This window comes from Rhinolophus sinicus, linkage group LG10 (genome assembly GCF_036562045.2).
Source record: "Rhinolophus sinicus isolate RSC01 linkage group LG10, ASM3656204v1, whole genome shotgun sequence".
Classification (NCBI taxonomy): domain Eukaryota; kingdom Metazoa; phylum Chordata; class Mammalia; order Chiroptera; family Rhinolophidae; genus Rhinolophus; species Rhinolophus sinicus.
The window spans coordinates 40,880,279-40,896,866 of record NC_133759.1 but is presented as its reverse complement, the minus strand read 5'-3'; the positions used below and the strand labels follow the sequence as shown (position 1 = coordinate 40,896,866).

The 16,588-nt window shown below is 52.7% G+C and overlaps 1 protein-coding gene across 1 annotated transcript; it reads left to right on the top strand.

The window, feature by feature from the left end:
* Nucleotides 1-5,501: 5,501 nt before the first annotated feature.
* On the top strand, nt 5,502-10,544 carry RHO (rhodopsin). The gene is made up of 5 exons (XM_019746544.2): nt 5,502-5,862; nt 7,603-7,771; nt 9,067-9,232; nt 9,333-9,572; nt 10,434-10,544. The coding sequence occupies exons 1-5, from the start codon at nt 5,502-5,504 to the stop codon at nt 10,542-10,544; spliced, it is 1,047 nt and encodes a 348-aa protein (XP_019602103.1).
* The last annotated feature ends 6,044 nt before the right edge of the window (nt 10,545-16,588 follow it).

Below are 16,588 nucleotides of genomic sequence, written 5' to 3'. Positions count from 1 at the left end.
CTGACAACCCCTGCACACTATGAGGAAGGCCCCACAGGGATGTTGAGGTACCCATTTCACTAAGAGAAGACTGAGGCCCAGAGAGAGGAGTGGCTACCAGACGCCACACAACTTGGAAGTGATTCAGGCTGCACTTGATCCTGACCTCTTGTCTCCAGTTCCTCAACATTGTTCCCACATTCTTACGGAGAAAGCAAGGAAGCGGGGGATGGGGACTGGGTAGCCCAGAAAGAACCCCAAGCCAGACCTTAGGTGGGCCTGGCTCTCAGCCAGCTGAATGTCCCCACCTATCCCCAGCAAGGCTACCAAAGCCAGCAGCCTCTTGGGACTCTCAGTGGGCAGGTGACCCCTCTCCAAGGTTGCTGCCCACTGAAGATACCACGTGACCTTCCAATTGTCCCAGCCCTGCCCTCAGGGCAGGCAGGAGCCCCAGCAAAGAGGCCGCCACTGCACAGGGCTCTCACCTGGGCAGGCGCTTACTCCATGACATTCCCCCACCCAGACTCCAGAATAGCTTCCTAAACTGCGAACCTGGTGATGCTCCAGCCTTGCTTGTAACCATCAGTGCCCCCGACTGCCAGCCAGGCAGAGACCGACTCCTAGTCCTCCCTCTGTCCCTCCCAGCCACGCCATCCCAGGTCCCCAGCGCCTCCAGTGCCTCCATACCAGCTGGCCCCTCCCTCCCTGGGCCGTGGCTCTGTTAGCGCCTGCTGAAGCTGGGGGTCTCCCACGTTCCCTCCTGGTCCACATCTTGCTCCGCTGGGTCCCCACAGCGCTGGTGCTGGGAGCAAATTCCCACCTCTCATGGTTATTCGTTTTCCCCTGCTGCCCCCTGAGACCAGGAGCTCCTTGAGGGCAGGGACTGGGTAGGATTCATCTCAGTGTCCCCAGCACCCAGCCCAGGGCCTGGTGCATAGAGGTGTTTGGCAAACACTGGGTAGGACAGAAAGAGGGAGGGAGGGAGGAAAGAAAGGAGGAAGAAGGAAAGGGAGGCAGGAGGAGAAGAAGGAAGGGGAGGAAAGTCAGTCTGTCCCCGTTTCCATCTTCCCCATTGACATTCTTGGCTCAGGCTAAGGCCTCACAGCCTGGTGACACAGCCAGGTGGGGCGAAGCCAGTGAGGAGGTGGGAAGAGGAAGGAGGGGGAGGAGGCAGCTGCTGACCAAGCAGCACCTCCGTGCAGAGGCTTACAGCGATTTGTGCACTGCTGCTAAGGCCTAATCCTTCCTGGCGAGTCAGAGCCCTACAGCTGGGCTCCCAGAGGGGCTGGGCTGGGGAAGCGCTGAGGTGGCCACGTCGATCTTCAGAGACAGACAACATAACCCCCACCCCACCTGGGTCCCCAGCATTCACAGCTCATCACAGCTTGTTCTCAGCCTGGCCAAGAGAGAGGCTGAGGTGGCAAGGGCTCAGAAAGTCACCCACGCTCAGGCTTGGCCACTGGCCTGGCCACTGGCTCCTCTGGCTGAGAAGTCAGATGGCCTGGGGGCCATCAATTCCAGCTCTCCTCAGGAACCTCAACCTTCTGAGCCTGTTTCCTTATTGTTCAGAGGAAAGGGAGACCTCTCCACAGGGGCCAAGAGCACTTGTTCATTTATCTGACATATATTTATCAGGCACTTACTCTGGACTGTGAGCTCAAATGCAGCAAAGAACAGGCTGGGCCAGCCCTACTTGTTAGAAAGAGATGGGCAGCCCCACTGAGGAGACAAATAAGACTGTTGCTGATAGTGATTAAATAGTAGAAAATGAACTGGGGGTAGGAGCTCTCGTTTGTAGAGGTCTGGGTGTGGGGGCCCTCCAAGGACATGAGCTGTGAGCCGATACCTGAACGAGAATCAGAAGCGGACCACACATTTAGCAAGACTCACTGATCACTAACAGGCACCACAGCAGGAAACTGAGGCACAGGAAAGACAGGAGGCTGGGCTGCACCCCGGCTGTGGCTGCAGAGCCTCAGTCTGCACAGAAGGGTAGGTATACATGCCCATGCCCACCACGGGAGAACCACGAAACCTAAATTGTGAGGTCTGAAGGTCTATCCCCTGAGGTTTCCTAGGCCCAGCAAACTGAGGCCCAGAGAGGGGAAAAGTGGGGCTTCTTGGGCTCTCATGGTGACATAGAGCCGCAGGCTCAGGCCCAGTGCCATCCCCTGTCCTCGGGGCCAGCACTGCTGCGCCAGGCCTGTGTGACTCAGTCCAGGTCCTTTTTCACTACCCAGTACCCCCTTCTTTTTTGTCAGTTATACCTCAGTCTGAAGGACTGGCAGATCTTCCCTGAGAGCTGTCTTTGGTGCTGGAGGGGGGTGAGACCAGGCAGGTTATAGCTGGGGCTGTCACTGATTTGTCACGTGACCTGGGCAACTCACTGCTGACGGTGGGCCTCAGTCTCCCCACATGCAAAATGCAGCAGGAAGGGTGAGAGTAGGTGACTTCCAATGACCTTCCAGCTCACTCCCTGAGCCTGTTGCTCTGAACAAAGAGCATTTTTTTTTTTTTAATTCTTTGTCATGCCTTACGGAATCCAGAGCACCGTCTCCCCAGTAATGGCCTTTAGCTCCCCATCACCCCACCCTGTGAGGGTGGCATTATTAAGCTCTCTTACAGAGGAGGAGACTTTGAGAGGTAACCTACTACAATGGTACCTCGGTTTTCGAACGTCTCCGTTGACGAACATTTCGGTTTACCAACGCCGTAAGTTTTATGGATCTATGGTGTCATTTGATAGTAAAATTCATGCTACATTTGCAGCTTTAGGGGTTGATTTTAAAGGTCTGGAACGGATTAATCCATTTTGCATTACTTTCTGTAGGGAAACGGTGCCTCGGTTTCCGAACGTTTCAGAACTAGAAGGGTCTTCCAGAACAGATTACTTTCGATAACCGAGGTACCACTGTACTTCCTGAGGTAACCTAGATCCATTCACTCATTGCACAAATATTTATTGAACACTGACTCTGTGCCAGGCCCTGGGGATACATCAGGGAACAAAACAGACAGAAACCCCATCTCTTTCTAGTACAGGGGAAGTGATTCACACTGCTCCTGCTACAGGCACCGAGCTGGGCTCTACGGGGCCTCACGGGCTCACATGACAGCCCGGGCTATGGACCAAAAACCCATGAACGGAACATGAATTAAAAGCTTCCAGGCTGTAATAAGCAAAAGGAGGTTAACAGCATGGCACTGAGGTCAAGGGTCGAGGACTCAGCCAAACCAGGATGGGGTGTGTGGGGACCACTTTTGACTCGGGGTTGCAGTGCTCCTCCCTCCATCTGGCTGCCAGGGGCTGGGCTGTGTCAAAATCAAACCCTCCACCTTGACCTCATTAACATTGGGCCTAATTTCTGGGCCAAGTGCCTTAAACTGCAATAGGTCACATGCCACCCACCCGGCCACGCCACCCTCTGCGCTCATTCCACCAATACACATTTCAGCAGCCCTCCGTGTGCACACCCAGACAGCACCTGGGACAGGCAGTGGTCTGGAGTCCCAGGTGGCCTGGAGGGAAGGGGGGCACTTTTCTGAGCAGACAGCCCCAGGTTGGAAGGAGACTTGTCGACAAAGAGCTTAAGGGATGGAAGTCTGGGAGACAGGGATACTTCCCTGCTGGCCTTGAATTCCCAGCCTCAGGGCCTTTGCACTTGCTGTTCCCTCTGCCTGGATATCTCCACCCCGACCCCCACCAGATCTTAGCAGGGCTGGCTCCTTCCATCACTGAGTTCTCAGTTCAAATTTCACCTTCTCAGAGAGGCCTTCTTGGGCTGCTCTAGATAACTATATTGGGAGTGGGTCATGATCTGAACTTTTCCTATTGTTTCATTACTTATTTGTGGGGCCCTCCCCACCCTCACACAATGATACTTCCTAAGGGCAGGGACTTGGTCCTTCTTGTCCACTGTGTCCCCAAGAGCGACTTGTGGCTGAATGGTGGTCATCAAGCACCCCACACACCAGCCACTCCAGCTACCCTACTTCATTCCTGGGAGGTGTCTTCGCTCTCCTGTTACAGATGAGGGAAGCCTGTCAGCGTCGGGCCTCTTATTTGCCCCCAAAGCTCTTCCCGCTGCCTGGGACCCACCTTCCTGGGGTTACATGTCACACAGCATCCAAGCCCCACCGTCCCAGTCCAGCCTGACCAGACATCGCCAGGCGTGCCCTGTGTGCCACAGCGTCCAGCCAGGCCTCTTCCCAGGGTCTGCCTCCCCTTCTCACTGGAGTCCCCAGGAGGCTGGGACCTTAACTGCCTTGCTCAGCGCAGCGATCTGGTGCCCAGCGCAGGGCTTGGCATACAGTCCGCCCCCTGGATACAAGACCTTACTTCAGGATCCCTGAGAACCTCTGTCCTCTCCCTGCTTCGGTCACCCCCTTCTCTAGTCCCCTTCCTCCATCCTCATTTTCTCCAATCTATCTTTGGGGGCATTTGAGCCACCTTTCTGTCCCTGAGATTTCAAACCACTACCCACTGCCCTTCAGATAAAGCCAAGTTCCTCAGCTTGGCATCAAGACCCATCAGAGCCGTCCCCAGCCCATGTGCAGCCACACCCCAGACGGCCTCAAGCCTCTGCCCAGCCTTTGTCTTCAGTTGGCCCCCACTAGGCCACCTGCCAAAGTGCTCCCCTCCCTCAGAGACCCAAACGTCACCTCCCTGGCACTTCCGCAGGCAGGCAGCCTCCCCTCCCTGGGCCAGGATCTCTTCTTCCCACCTCAGAATCCCTCTGAGCCTGTAGGCTCCTCCTTTTTCACTCTTTGTAACCCCAGTGGTTTGCACATGAATGTTTGATGAACGAGGGAGTTAGTGAATGCCCATTGGATGCAAGAATACTTACTGAGCTCCTGAGCTATCCTGGGCTCTGTGTTTGGGGAATGCCAAAGCTCGCAGGATGTGGCCCCTGCCTCATGAAGCTCATAATCTGGCGAGATGGGCTAGTGTGTGTCCAGCAAGTGGATGAGCCAGGAGGTGACTTAGATGGAGAAGAAACAGGTAAAGGGTTGAGTGAAGGGACGAGAGGCTGAGAATAACCAGACCCTCCGCCCTCAGGGAGTTCATGGTCCGGTCAGGAGGAAGATGAAGTCAGCTCATATAAAGCCAGAGGGAAACAGGCCTGGAGTTGGAGGTCCCAGTGCCAGCCAAGGCCACCAGGCTGAGATGGGCAGAGATTCCTGGAGGACAGAAGCGTGGGGGTGGGCAACCTTGCCTTTCCCAGGGTCCCTAGCACCTTCCCTCCCCAACCCCAGGCTTCTACCTGGAGTCACCTTGGGCCCTCTTGGGAAGCCAATTAGGCCCCCAGTTGCAGCACTGGGAATTAATATGATTAATAACACCCCAATCGCCCAGGTGCTGATTCAGCCAAGAGCTTAGGGAGGGGAGGTCACTTTATAAGGGCTTGGGGGGGCGATCGGAGCCCAGAGCCGTCCCGCCGGAGCCCTGCGTGGCTGAGCTCAGGCCCCAGCAGCATTCTTGGGTCAGAGCCACCTGTGGTGCAGCCGCAAGGTCCTCAACCATGAATGGCACGGAGGGCCCCAACTTCTACGTCCCCTTCTCCAACAAGACTGGTGTGGTGCGTAGCCCCTTCGAGTACCCGCAGTACTACCTGGCCGAGCCGTGGCAATTCTCCATGCTGGCCGCCTACATGTTTCTGCTGATCGTGCTCGGCTTCCCCATCAACTTCCTCACGCTCTACGTCACGGTCCAGCACAAGAAGCTACGCACGCCTCTCAACTACATCCTTCTCAACCTGGCTGTGGCTGACCTCTTCATGGTCTTTGGCGGCTTCACCACCACCCTCTACACCTCTCTGCATGGATTCTTCATCTTTGGGCCCACAGGATGCAATCTGGAGGGCTTCTTTGCCACCCTGGGCGGTACGAGCTGGGGTGTGGGTGGGCAGGGGCACAGGAGCCAGGGGGCATGGAGGCATCTGGGGACAGCCCCAGGCTTGTGGGTGGGGGCTGACAGGCGTTCTCTGCAGTCGCGGGCATCATCCAAAGCCCTCAATCAGCAAACACTTTGGTAATGATGAGCTAGGCTGCTGTTGGGGAGGGCAGGCACTGAGCACTGTTTATGTCACTTGGAGTGGGGCCATTGCCTTGCTTTACAGCAAGGAACCTGAGGATGAGAGAAGTCAAGGGCTTTGCTGGGGTCACGTGTGGCAGGGTCAGAGCTGAGCTCTGAGCCCCCATCTATGTGGCCCCTCAGGCCATTTTCAGTTTCCCTCAGAGCAGCTGTGCTGGGGCAGACCCAGGCTGGGCACTGAGCAGAGAGCTGAACCACAGAGTTCCCTGTTCTCAGGGCTCCCAGCTCAGAGCAGGACGCAGATTCTCAGTCGCCCAGCCACTGGACTTTGCCTGTGCTGGGCCATGGGCTCAGTCCCTCCCCACCCAGATTCTATCTGACTCCCTTCCAGCCCACCTCCATCCTCTCTGCCGTGCATGAATGCTGTTTGTGTTGAGGAGCTCATCCCTTCAAAGAAACCCCTTCCATAGAGAGGCATTAGACCTGTGTGGTGATCTGTTGCTTTGAAAGATGCTTTCAAATATTTCTTTGACTGGAAATCTGATGGGAGAGCTACCGAAATAATAGATCCCATTTAGCAGATGAGATAACTGAGGCATGGAGTGGGGAAGACTCATTAAGAATATGGCAGGGCCTAGGTCTCCTGGCTCAGATCTGGGAACTTTCTCCCAGAACACACAGCCTTTCAGGTATGTAGGAGACATAAAGCCAGGATGATGGGAAGAGCCTAGCACCAGCTCCAAGGACTGCTCTGCTGCCTTTCTTCTCTCTACCTCATGGGTCCAGGTTGTTACCTCTGCCCCATTCCCAGGGAATCTCTGGCTGTCACCTTCAGTGACCACAGACTGTTCAGCCTCAGGCCAGAAGGTAGGGGCGAGATAGGGGTGCCATATATAGGCAGACACTTCTCTGCAGGGTCAGTCCCAGTTTACCACTACTGTCCTGGCATAATTACTAGTGTTCTCTTTCGTGTTCAGAAATGTCACAGTTTGGTTGATAAATTCTATAACCACCCTCCCTCCTGAGTTTCAGGGGTGATGTGTAGCACAGATGTCTGAATTCCATCATTATTTCCTCCTTCTTCCTCTGAGCCAAAGATCATCCATTTTCCTGGCTCCTAGGAGAGGGTCCCTCTCATATACCCAGGTTATTTTATTTCCCTAGAGGGGAGAGGCCACTGCTCCAGAGGGAAGGAAAGACTTCCAACTCCCTGTTTCTGCAATGCCTTTCAACAGGGACACTGCCTGTTGCCCCTGAAAGGCAGATTCTCCTGTAAAAACTCCCCAGGGCTCCCAGTCCAATCATGACCTCTGATCTGATTTCCGTGTCCCTTATGAACCCAAAGTTCTAAGTGAACTAAACGTCCTGGAAGTTACTCACCCCCACCGCCGACATACTGGTCCCTCTGCCCTGCAGCCCCTTCCTTCCTGTTCTCAGTGTCTAAGCCCCATCTACCCTGAGGCCTCACCTGGGCTGTCCCAGGATGCCTTCCCAGTTGGCCTCTCCCATACAGGATGAGTGCTGCCTCCTTAGAAGGACAACGGGGTCCGGGCAGGTGGCGTGCTGACCAACAGCTCACTGCCTTGCAGGTGAAGTTGCCCTGTGGTCCTTGGTGGTCCTGGCCATCGAGCGGTACGTGGTGGTATGCAAACCCATGAGCAACTTCCGCTTCGGGGAGAACCACGCCATCATGGGCCTCGCCTCCACCTGGGTCATGGCACTGGCCTGTGCCGTGCCCCCGCTAGCCGGCTGGTCCAGGTAATGGCCCTGAGCAGAAAGGAGGAGTCTCGGGGGGTCTTGTTAGGGGCCCCCAGCCAGGACTCAAACCCGGGGCTGTCTGGTTCCAGGCACCGAGTTGGCAATTCTTCTGGGGTCGGGGTTTAGGGCAGGGGAAGAAAGGATCAGGCCCTAATGTTGCTATAAGGGTTGGTCCCACCTCCTGAGTCCCCATGTCAAGGAGAATCTAAGACACCCAACCCTTCACCTTGGCTGTGCCCCTAATCCTCTCCTAAGCCAGGGCCAGATTCCAATCCTCTTTGGTCCAGTGCCCCATGGGCAGCTCCCTTTGACCTTGGGCCTTAGCACCTGGGGCTGCTGAGCTTCCCAGTGTAGGTGGTGACGTTGTAGACCCTGGGACCTGGGTCCTGTCCAGTGTGCAGGCCGTTGTCTTCAAGTGGGGTTGAGATGAGTGATGGGGAAAGAGAGGACTGGTTTGGGAAACTGGACTGGTGACTCTACGGGTTCCCAGAGACCTCATGTCCCTCTCCTTCCAGAACATTCTCGTTCTCTTTTCCCTTGCCTCCTCGGTATTCCTGGGGTTATTTTTTTGCCCCTTGCTGAATTGAAGCCCACCCCCTCCAGCCTCTTTCCCTGTCTTCTCTAGTCTGGTCCAGTTACATCCTTGTAGGCACAGCCAACCCATGGATACGCCGTGTTTTCTGAGGTCGGTCCAATATCACCATCCTCTAAACTCATTGAAACTTCCTAACCACATGCCCAGAGGCCTCTTATTTCCAGAAACTGTGCAAAGATTTCTTAGTTACCCTGTGTGCCCATCTTTGGGCTAGAAGATATTCTTACCTTGTTGTTAGTAAGACCTCGGTTTGTACAAACTGCCTCAAATACAGAATTTGGGAGCTTTTCCCTTCTTCCCACCAAGCCTCTGTCCTGCATAGCTCGAGGCCTGGCCTCCAGCCACTGTTGGGCAGTGGATCTGGTGAAATCCTGGGCAGGTCAGTGGTGTGCAGGGGCTGCCAGGTGAGAGGCTGGGCAAGGCACTGGATGGTATCAGTATAACACGGCTGCCCAACAAGCAATGAAAGAATGCTGTTTTCACAATGTGCGTTTGAATCCCTTCTCTCAGTTGATTTGATCCTCACAGTCACACAGCCAAGTGGACATTTTTTTATCCCCATTTTACAGAGAGGGAAACTGAAGCCCAGAACAAGGCCAGCCACATAGCAGGTCACTTTTGTCAGCTGGGGCCTGTTCCCAAGTCCCTCACATGTGGGTCTCTTATGTCCCCTCCTGTCCCATCCTTCACTGGTCCTCAGGTACATCCCGGAGGGCTTGCAGTGCTCATGCGGGATCGACTACTACACGCTCAAGCCAGAGGTCAATAATGAGTCCTTTGTCATCTACATGTTTGTGGTCCACTTCACCATCCCCATGATTGTCATATTCTTCTGCTATGGGCAGCTGGTCTTCACAGTCAAGGAGGTAAGGTCCCACGCTGGGGGACATGCACATTGAAGGGGTCGAGCCCAGCCCCTGGCCCAGAGTTGCCACAGTCCAGACACCAGGCCTTGTGTCCCTGCAGGCGGCCGCCCAGCAGCAGGAGTCAGCCACCACCCAGAAAGCTGAGAAGGAAGTCACTCGCATGGTCATCATCATGGTCATTGCTTTCCTCATATGTTGGCTGCCCTACGCTAGTGTGGCATTCTACATCTTCACCCACCAGGGCTCCAACTTTGGCCCCATCTTCATGACCCTGCCGGCATTCTTCGCCAAGTCCGCCTCCATCTACAACCCCGTCATCTATATCATGATGAACAAGCAGGTGCCAGGTGGCGGGGTGGGAGGGTCCAGGTCCCCCAAACCTCAGGCACTGCCCACAGAGGACAAGCTCCATCCTTGACTAGGCCTCAGTCTTCCCATCTGCAAAATTGGGCAGCAGAATCGATCTCCCTCAGGGCATCAGAATCGTCTGGGAGAAATGAAGATTTCTGGGGCCCACCCTGACCTGCTGATTCAGGGTTGTTGAGCTGCTGATTCAGCAGTTCAGGGTGGGCCCCAGCAACCTGCATTTCTAACAAGCCTTCCAGATGACTGAGGCTAACTCAAGCATGAGAAGTGCTAGTCCACGTGGTTCTGGAAGCCTGCTTTAAAGGTGAAGGGGTCAGAGTCCCAAGCCTGGGAATGGGATGGTGTCAGTTTCCATCAAGGAGCTAAAAAGTTTTGTTCTGAGGGATAAAGGGATAAAGCCATCCTTTCACATAGACCAGTGATTTCTCTGTAGAATCCATGATCCAGTGCAGAAAATGTGGTCTCTGGAGTCAGGCCTATTGGATTCAAATCTCAGCTCTGTTATTTTCTAGCTGTGTGACCTTGGGCAAGTCACTTCCCTGTCAGGGATTCAGTTTCTTCAGAAAGGGTGAAATCTTAAACTCTTGATTTACAGATAGCCTTTGTCACACAGAGGGAATTATGGGATGTCATTAGTGACAAAACCCCCTTAGATTTGGTCCCTGGTATCTCTGGTATGTTTAGTAACTTCCTTCCAGAGAGCCAGATTTGAGACGGGAGTAGAGGCTGAGGGCTAGAGTGGAAGGGGGTTGGAAGCAAATCTCCTCAACCATGCCAGTTTGCTATCCACACTTTGGGTGGACCCTGATCCTGACTCGTGCCCCTTTTCTTCCAGTTCCGGAACTGCATGCTCACCACCCTCTGCTGTGGCAAGAACCCACTGGGTGACGATGAGGCCTCCACCACTGCCTCCAAGACGGAGACCAGCCAGGTGGCGCCGGCCTAAGCCCTGCCAAGGACTCTGTGTCCGACTGTAGGAGTGTCCCGTCCCCCACACCCACCCCCAGGGACAGCTGCCCTACCAGGAGCCATGCCTGTTGGAATCAGGTCTCACAGGCTCCGTGAGTTAAAGAAAGAAATTAATGAGAGAAAAATGAGGCTTCCCACTCAATGAGAACGGCCTGAGCTGTAGTCCTGAGTTCCCAGGGGCTGGTGGAATCTGTACCCCTCCCTCCCCCAACTCATCTCTCAGGAACGCAAGCACTCTTGCTGTCTGGAAAAGTGTCCCAGCTTAGGGATAAGTGTCTAGCACAGAGTGGGGCACACAGTAGGTGCTTAATAAATGCTAGATGGAGGGAGGAAGGAATGAAAGGAGAAATGAATGACAGGATGAATGGGCAGGGAAAGCTTATATATACCACCTTAGCAGCAGCAGCAGCCCCTTGGCTGATGACCTTGAGCAGTTGTATTCTGCCATGAGCCTCATTTTCTTTCCCCATAAACTGGGAATCCCAAATCCCTGTCCCTGCCATACAGGGCTGCTGTGAAGATCAAATGAGATGTGTGTGTGTGCATGTGTGTATGTGTGTGTAAGAGAGAGAGTAAGGAGCTGTACAGATTGTAGTTAATGTTATGAATAATATCAATTAATGTAATTGATTAATTCTTATGATCATCTCTTCTTGATAATGACCATTTGTATGTTGGACAAGGCCCCAGGTATCCAGCCTCAGCAAGTTTTTTAAAATTAGTCCGGCATTGAAGCCAGACCAGGCCTAGGTGTTGGGCCACATGGAGGGACAGTTGAGGAAATGCAGAAAATAGTCATCAGACGTGAAAAAACATTGGGGGAGTGGGGTCTGGGGACACAGCCCGAGATTTTACCTCTGGCCATGCCCTGGGCCCAGTGGCTCCCCTTCTCAAAGGCCTGTGAAGAGACAGGCCTTTCTCTCAGCTTCCAGAAACCACATGATCTCCTGCCTAGCACTCAGGCCACAGCATTTTTGGGCCAGTATGGAGCTTCTTAAAGCCATGCTCATCTGCCCACATTTAATAAAGAGCTGAGTCTCCAATGTCACCCTGGTCTCAAAGAGCTTAGAAACAAAGAGTGGAAAATTCAGCCGGGCCCACCTTCCCAGGGGATGTTCACAGGTCCCAGATTCTAGCTCCTTTGCTGGGTGAGCCCGTCTTCAGCAGCTCCAGTCCATTCTCCATTCTGGAGAGTCCTTGCTGTGAAGCTGGCTGGAACCTGGGGAGGTGAGCTGCCTCAGTAACTGCCCCCTCCTTCTTCACATAAGCAAAGCCGGAAGCTCTAGCTCTCCCCAGCTCTGCTTGGAGACTAAGGCAAATTGGGGCATTAAAAGCTCAGCTCCTATATTTGGTCTCAATGGTGGTGATTTTTGTCATTCTCAAGCTCTTTATCTGCAGAATGGATTGAAACTGGTCCCTGACCCTGGGATGCCTGGATTGGACAATCAGCAGAGCCTTCTCAGGGTGCAGGGTAGAGGGAGCCATCCTGGGAATGGGAGAAGCCCCAACTCTGGAATCACAGAGACCCAGGTGACCTATGAAATTGCAAGCAAATTTTGTCACCTCTCTGAGCCTCTTTACTGTATCTGCAAAAGGGAATCTTAAAAGGGACCTTGAGGGGATTAGATGAGATTGCAGACTATGTGGCCAGCCCACTTCCTGGCACATAGCAGACAGTGGGAGACTTTTGGCATTACTGGGGCCTCAGCTCAGAGCTGGCCTTGCTGGACACCCCATCTGCAAGGAGAACAGGGTGGAGATATACCTCCCAAGAGCTACCCTCACCCTCCAATTTGGGAAAGCCTGGCAGGAGCCTGAGATGAAAGGTTCTTAGTGCCATGGTGGGGCTGGGCAGGTAATAGCTGAGATCTCTAAAGTTGTCCCTCTTTACTCTGTCTCCCTTAGTGATATCAGTCAGGATTCCTTGGCTGCAAGTGACAGGAAATCCAACTCATTAGGGATGAAACAAAAGGGAAAAATTATTGGCTCCCAGAAACAAAAAGCCCAGAGCTTCAGGCACAGCTGGATGCAGGTGCTCAAATGATGTTATTTCAGGCTTCTGTGTCTCCCCTTCTAGCTATATTTTCCTCTGTGTTGGCTTCATGCACAGGCTAACTGTTTCTGTGAAGTGGCAGAAATGTCCAGCAGCTGCTCCAGGCTCAGCAAGCCCTGCAGAAAGTGGGCTTCTCTTTCCATTTCCAGTGAAGGTCTCAAGTAGGGCTCTCATTGGCTAGACTTGGGTCACCTGATTGCCCCTAAGCCTATCACCAGGCTTGGATGGGGATTCATCCTCTGATTGGCCAGGTATGGGTCACCTGATCACTCCTGCAGCCCAAGATTTACCACACGTAAACCAAACGGTCTGAGAGTGGAGATAGAAAGGAGCCCAAAGGAAACCCAAGGGTGTTGTTACCAGAAGGAGGGGGGTGGAAGGCAAGGTGGGCAGAAGCATCAGCAGTCCAAAGAGGACAGACTCTAAGTCAGTGATGTCCGCTAGATCAGGCCTTTCTCCCCCATCGGGGACGCAAGGAAGAAGGTTCCCATGGTTGGTGTCGCAGGTCTCACTCTTCATTTCAGATGCTGTTTTGGGTCAGGCATGGCAGTGGAGGAGACAGCGGCATTTCAGCTGCCCTGCCTTGCAGGCAGCCCTGTCCCCAGTCCATTAATTCTGAGGAGTGGTGTGTTTGTCTCAGCCTCATAAACAGAGGAAAAAGTTGACTCTAAAATCAGAACATTCTGTTTTTTCTGGTAGAGAGAAAAGCCTCTTCACCTCTTCACCATATGGCAAGTGCCCCATATGTGGATGACAATTGATTTGCCATCCACATATGGGGCACTTGCCATATATAGAGGCAAAAAGCTGCTGACTTAAGCTGGGGACAGGGTATTACTCACCTCATCTCCAGGCAGCCAACAGATTTGTGGAACCCCTGTTGTATACAATCGTATCTCCACTCAACCCAATCTAAGGAAGCAGATCCCAGGCCAGGGCGTGCTGGGGGCTCCAGAGATGAATTGGAGGGAACAAGTCTCTAGGCTGTGACCTGGCCAGACTCAGGGCCACAGAGCTCTCTCACCCCTGATCCTGCCTCTTGGAGGAGAGACTGTGAACTCCACCCCACCCCTGAGGCACAGGGTCTGATGGCAGCCTGCCACCCCTGCAACCCTGCCCCTCAGTAGAGACATGCACTCCTGACACCCCAAGATACCCCCAGGGATACAATGGGTGCCTTTCCCAGCTGTGCAACCTTGGACCTAGTTTCTGAACCTCACTAGTCCTCAGGCCCCTTAGCTTTAAAGGGGAGAATCATCCGAGTTGGTAGAATTGTCTGAAGGGACTAAAGAGTTTATTGATATAAAAGATGCAGTGCATTCAATAAATATGAGTTCCCTTCTCAGAGAGGTAAACCAAGTTCAAAGGAGCAGCCCCTGCTGAGGTGGGAGATAGACATTAAAGAGATTAAAATGATAGAGGGGTCTCAGGAAAGGGGGAGGCAAGTGTCAACTGCCCCAATATGGATTCCTTTTCTTTCTTTTAGTAATATCACCCCAAGCCATCACTGGCACCTCACCACCGAGTACCAGTACTGCATCTACCACATCCCTTACACCTGCAGTGACAGGATATTAGGTTCTAGCCAATGAATTCTTTCCTTCCTAATGGCTGGAATGTGGTCATGATGATCAGAGCTGCAGCAGCTATTTTGGATCATGAGGTAGAATCTGTGGGCATCAAGAAATGAGGAGCTTGAATCTCCCATGCTTCCTTACCAGCCCTGCACAATTTATCCTTAAAGAGTTTCATGAGTGAATGGTCTCTGGGTTTCTTGTTTAAGCCACTGCTATTTCGGAGTTATAGCTGGTTTCTTAACTCACAGGTTGTGGCCTGGTGTCTGGACTCAGGAAGATCTAGCACAGGTCCTCTCTGAACTTGAGCTTCTTCATGTGTAAATAAAAACAGTGAATGTAAAATACGTACATGGATGTTGAACATGGCAGCTATTACTATTTCTACCCTGCCCTCTGTGCCTGTGTTGTTGATCTAAAGTCACAAATATCCTGATGCGACAGGGGCTAGAGTTACACAAAACGGACACCCAATCACTGCTTCAGAAAGTTGAGAAGTGCAACCTTCAGAACTCTCAGAAAGTTCTCATGCAGGAGGCCCCCGTTCAATGTTCCAAGGTGGTAAAAAAAGTCTTCGGCAGGACGTAAATTCCACTCAGGCCTCAGTAAAACAGTCACATAAGTACACCAAGCCTCCTGTCCTCTCTCCAGCAGGCTGATCCTCACAATTCTCATTTCCCTGTAAAAAGCCAATTCTCTGGAAGAATTTTTAGATCACACAGCACATTTTAGAACGTCTTCCCTCCAAATGCAAACCTCTATCCTGGCACAGCCCAGGAGCAGGATTTCAGATGAAGCTCGTGGGAATGTTTGTATTGCTGAGTCTTTTTCTATTTCTCAATTCTTGGAAATGCCCCACCATGTGATCAAAACTGCTGCCCCCGTTTGCTCCAGCTTCCATGTGCCTTTTTGCTTCATCTCGTCTCCTGCTCTCACATGGTTCCCACAGATGGTTTTCAGGCCTCCCCGCACTCAGCCAAGCTGGGCTCTAACACTGGGGCTTCCACAGAAATGAGTGCTACTGGGTGCCAGGTGCTGTGCTGGACACCAAGGATTCCACCAGGAACAAGACAGATACAGCCCTGCTCACCCTCACCCTTCCCCCCACACCCTCCCCACACCAGAGCTCAAGGGCTAGTGCAAGAGACAGTAAGACAGTTGTACCTTGGGGTGCTGGAGGCTCCCAGATAGCAATTCTGGCGGCTGCTGGCAATCAGAGGAGGGGCCCATAACCTCCTAGGGAGTCAGGGAGGGCTTTTCTGAGGAAGTGATGTCTACACTGTGACCAAAAGGATGAGTGAGAAACAATCCAGAGAAGGTAAGTGGGGGTAAAGAAGGGTCTTCTGGGCAAAGTGTATCGGTTAGTGTATGCTGCATGACAAACAGCTCCAATAATCTTATGGCTTAAAACAACACAGCATGGGGGTGGCCGGTTAGCTCAGTTGGATAGAGCAGTGGTGCTCTTAACAATAAGGTTACCAGTTCAATCCCCGCATGAGCCACTGTGAGCTGCGCCCTCCACAACTAGATTGAAACAACTACTTGACTTGGAGCTGATGGGTTCTGGAAAAACACACTTAAAATAAATAAAAGTTGGAAAAAAACACACAAAAAACCACAGCATGTATTATTGCTCACAACTTTGTGGGTCAGCCAGGCAGTTCTGCTGATCCAGACCAAGCTTGGTTGATCTCCACTGGTCTGATTCAAGTATGTGTGGTTCACTGGAGGGTTGGCTGGTTAGTCAGCTGTTGGCTGAGTAATAGGTAACTGGGCCATGGGCCTCTCGGCATCCAGCAGGCTAGCCAGGGCTTGTGGTCATGGGATTAGCATAACATCATTTCTACCATGTTCCATTGGTCAAAGCAAGTCATAAGGCCAACACAGCTTTAAGGAGTGTGGGAGGAGCTACAAAGTTACATTGCAAATGGGCATGGGTAAAAAAAATTGGGACCATTTTTTATATCAAACACACACCCAGAGGAAACACAATGGGTAAAGCCTCAGCACCTAGCCCATTCCAAGAACAACTATGTGGGTCTGGGGGTGTTCAGGGTCAAGGAGCCTCCAAAAGCCAGACTAAAGAGGTCAAACTTTCACCCCTGGCCAGTGGTGAACTATACAGGGTACTAGGCAAGGAAATGATATCTGATTGCACTTTAAAACACTTTGATGGCCACTGCCTCCCTCAATCCAGACCTCTGGAGATGGAGAGTCCCCTGGGAAAATTCTGAAAACAAAGAGACTACAGAGAGAAAAATGCAAATCTGTTTTAAACCCATCTCCTCGAAATCCTATGTCTTGCTCAGAGGTAACCCCTGCTACTACCTTGGTATGAATCCTTTTCAGATCTGTGCCTTCACTACGCACACACACACACACACACACACACAC

What these genes read in the sequence shown, in the direction of transcription:
- RHO (XM_019746544.2), top strand. Translation starts at nt 5,502, where the DNA reads ATGAATGGCACGGAGGGCCCCAACTTCTACGTCCCCTTCTCCAACAAG. An exon ending in TGGTCTTCACAGTCAAGGAG is followed by an intron (nt 9,233 to 9,332) that starts GTAAGGTCCCAC and finishes GTGTCCCTGCAG; the next exon opens with GCGGCCGCCCAGCAGCAGGA. An exon ending in ATATCATGATGAACAAGCAG is followed by an intron (nt 9,573 to 10,433) that starts GTGCCAGGTGGC and finishes CTTTTCTTCCAG; the next exon opens with TTCCGGAACTGCATGCTCAC.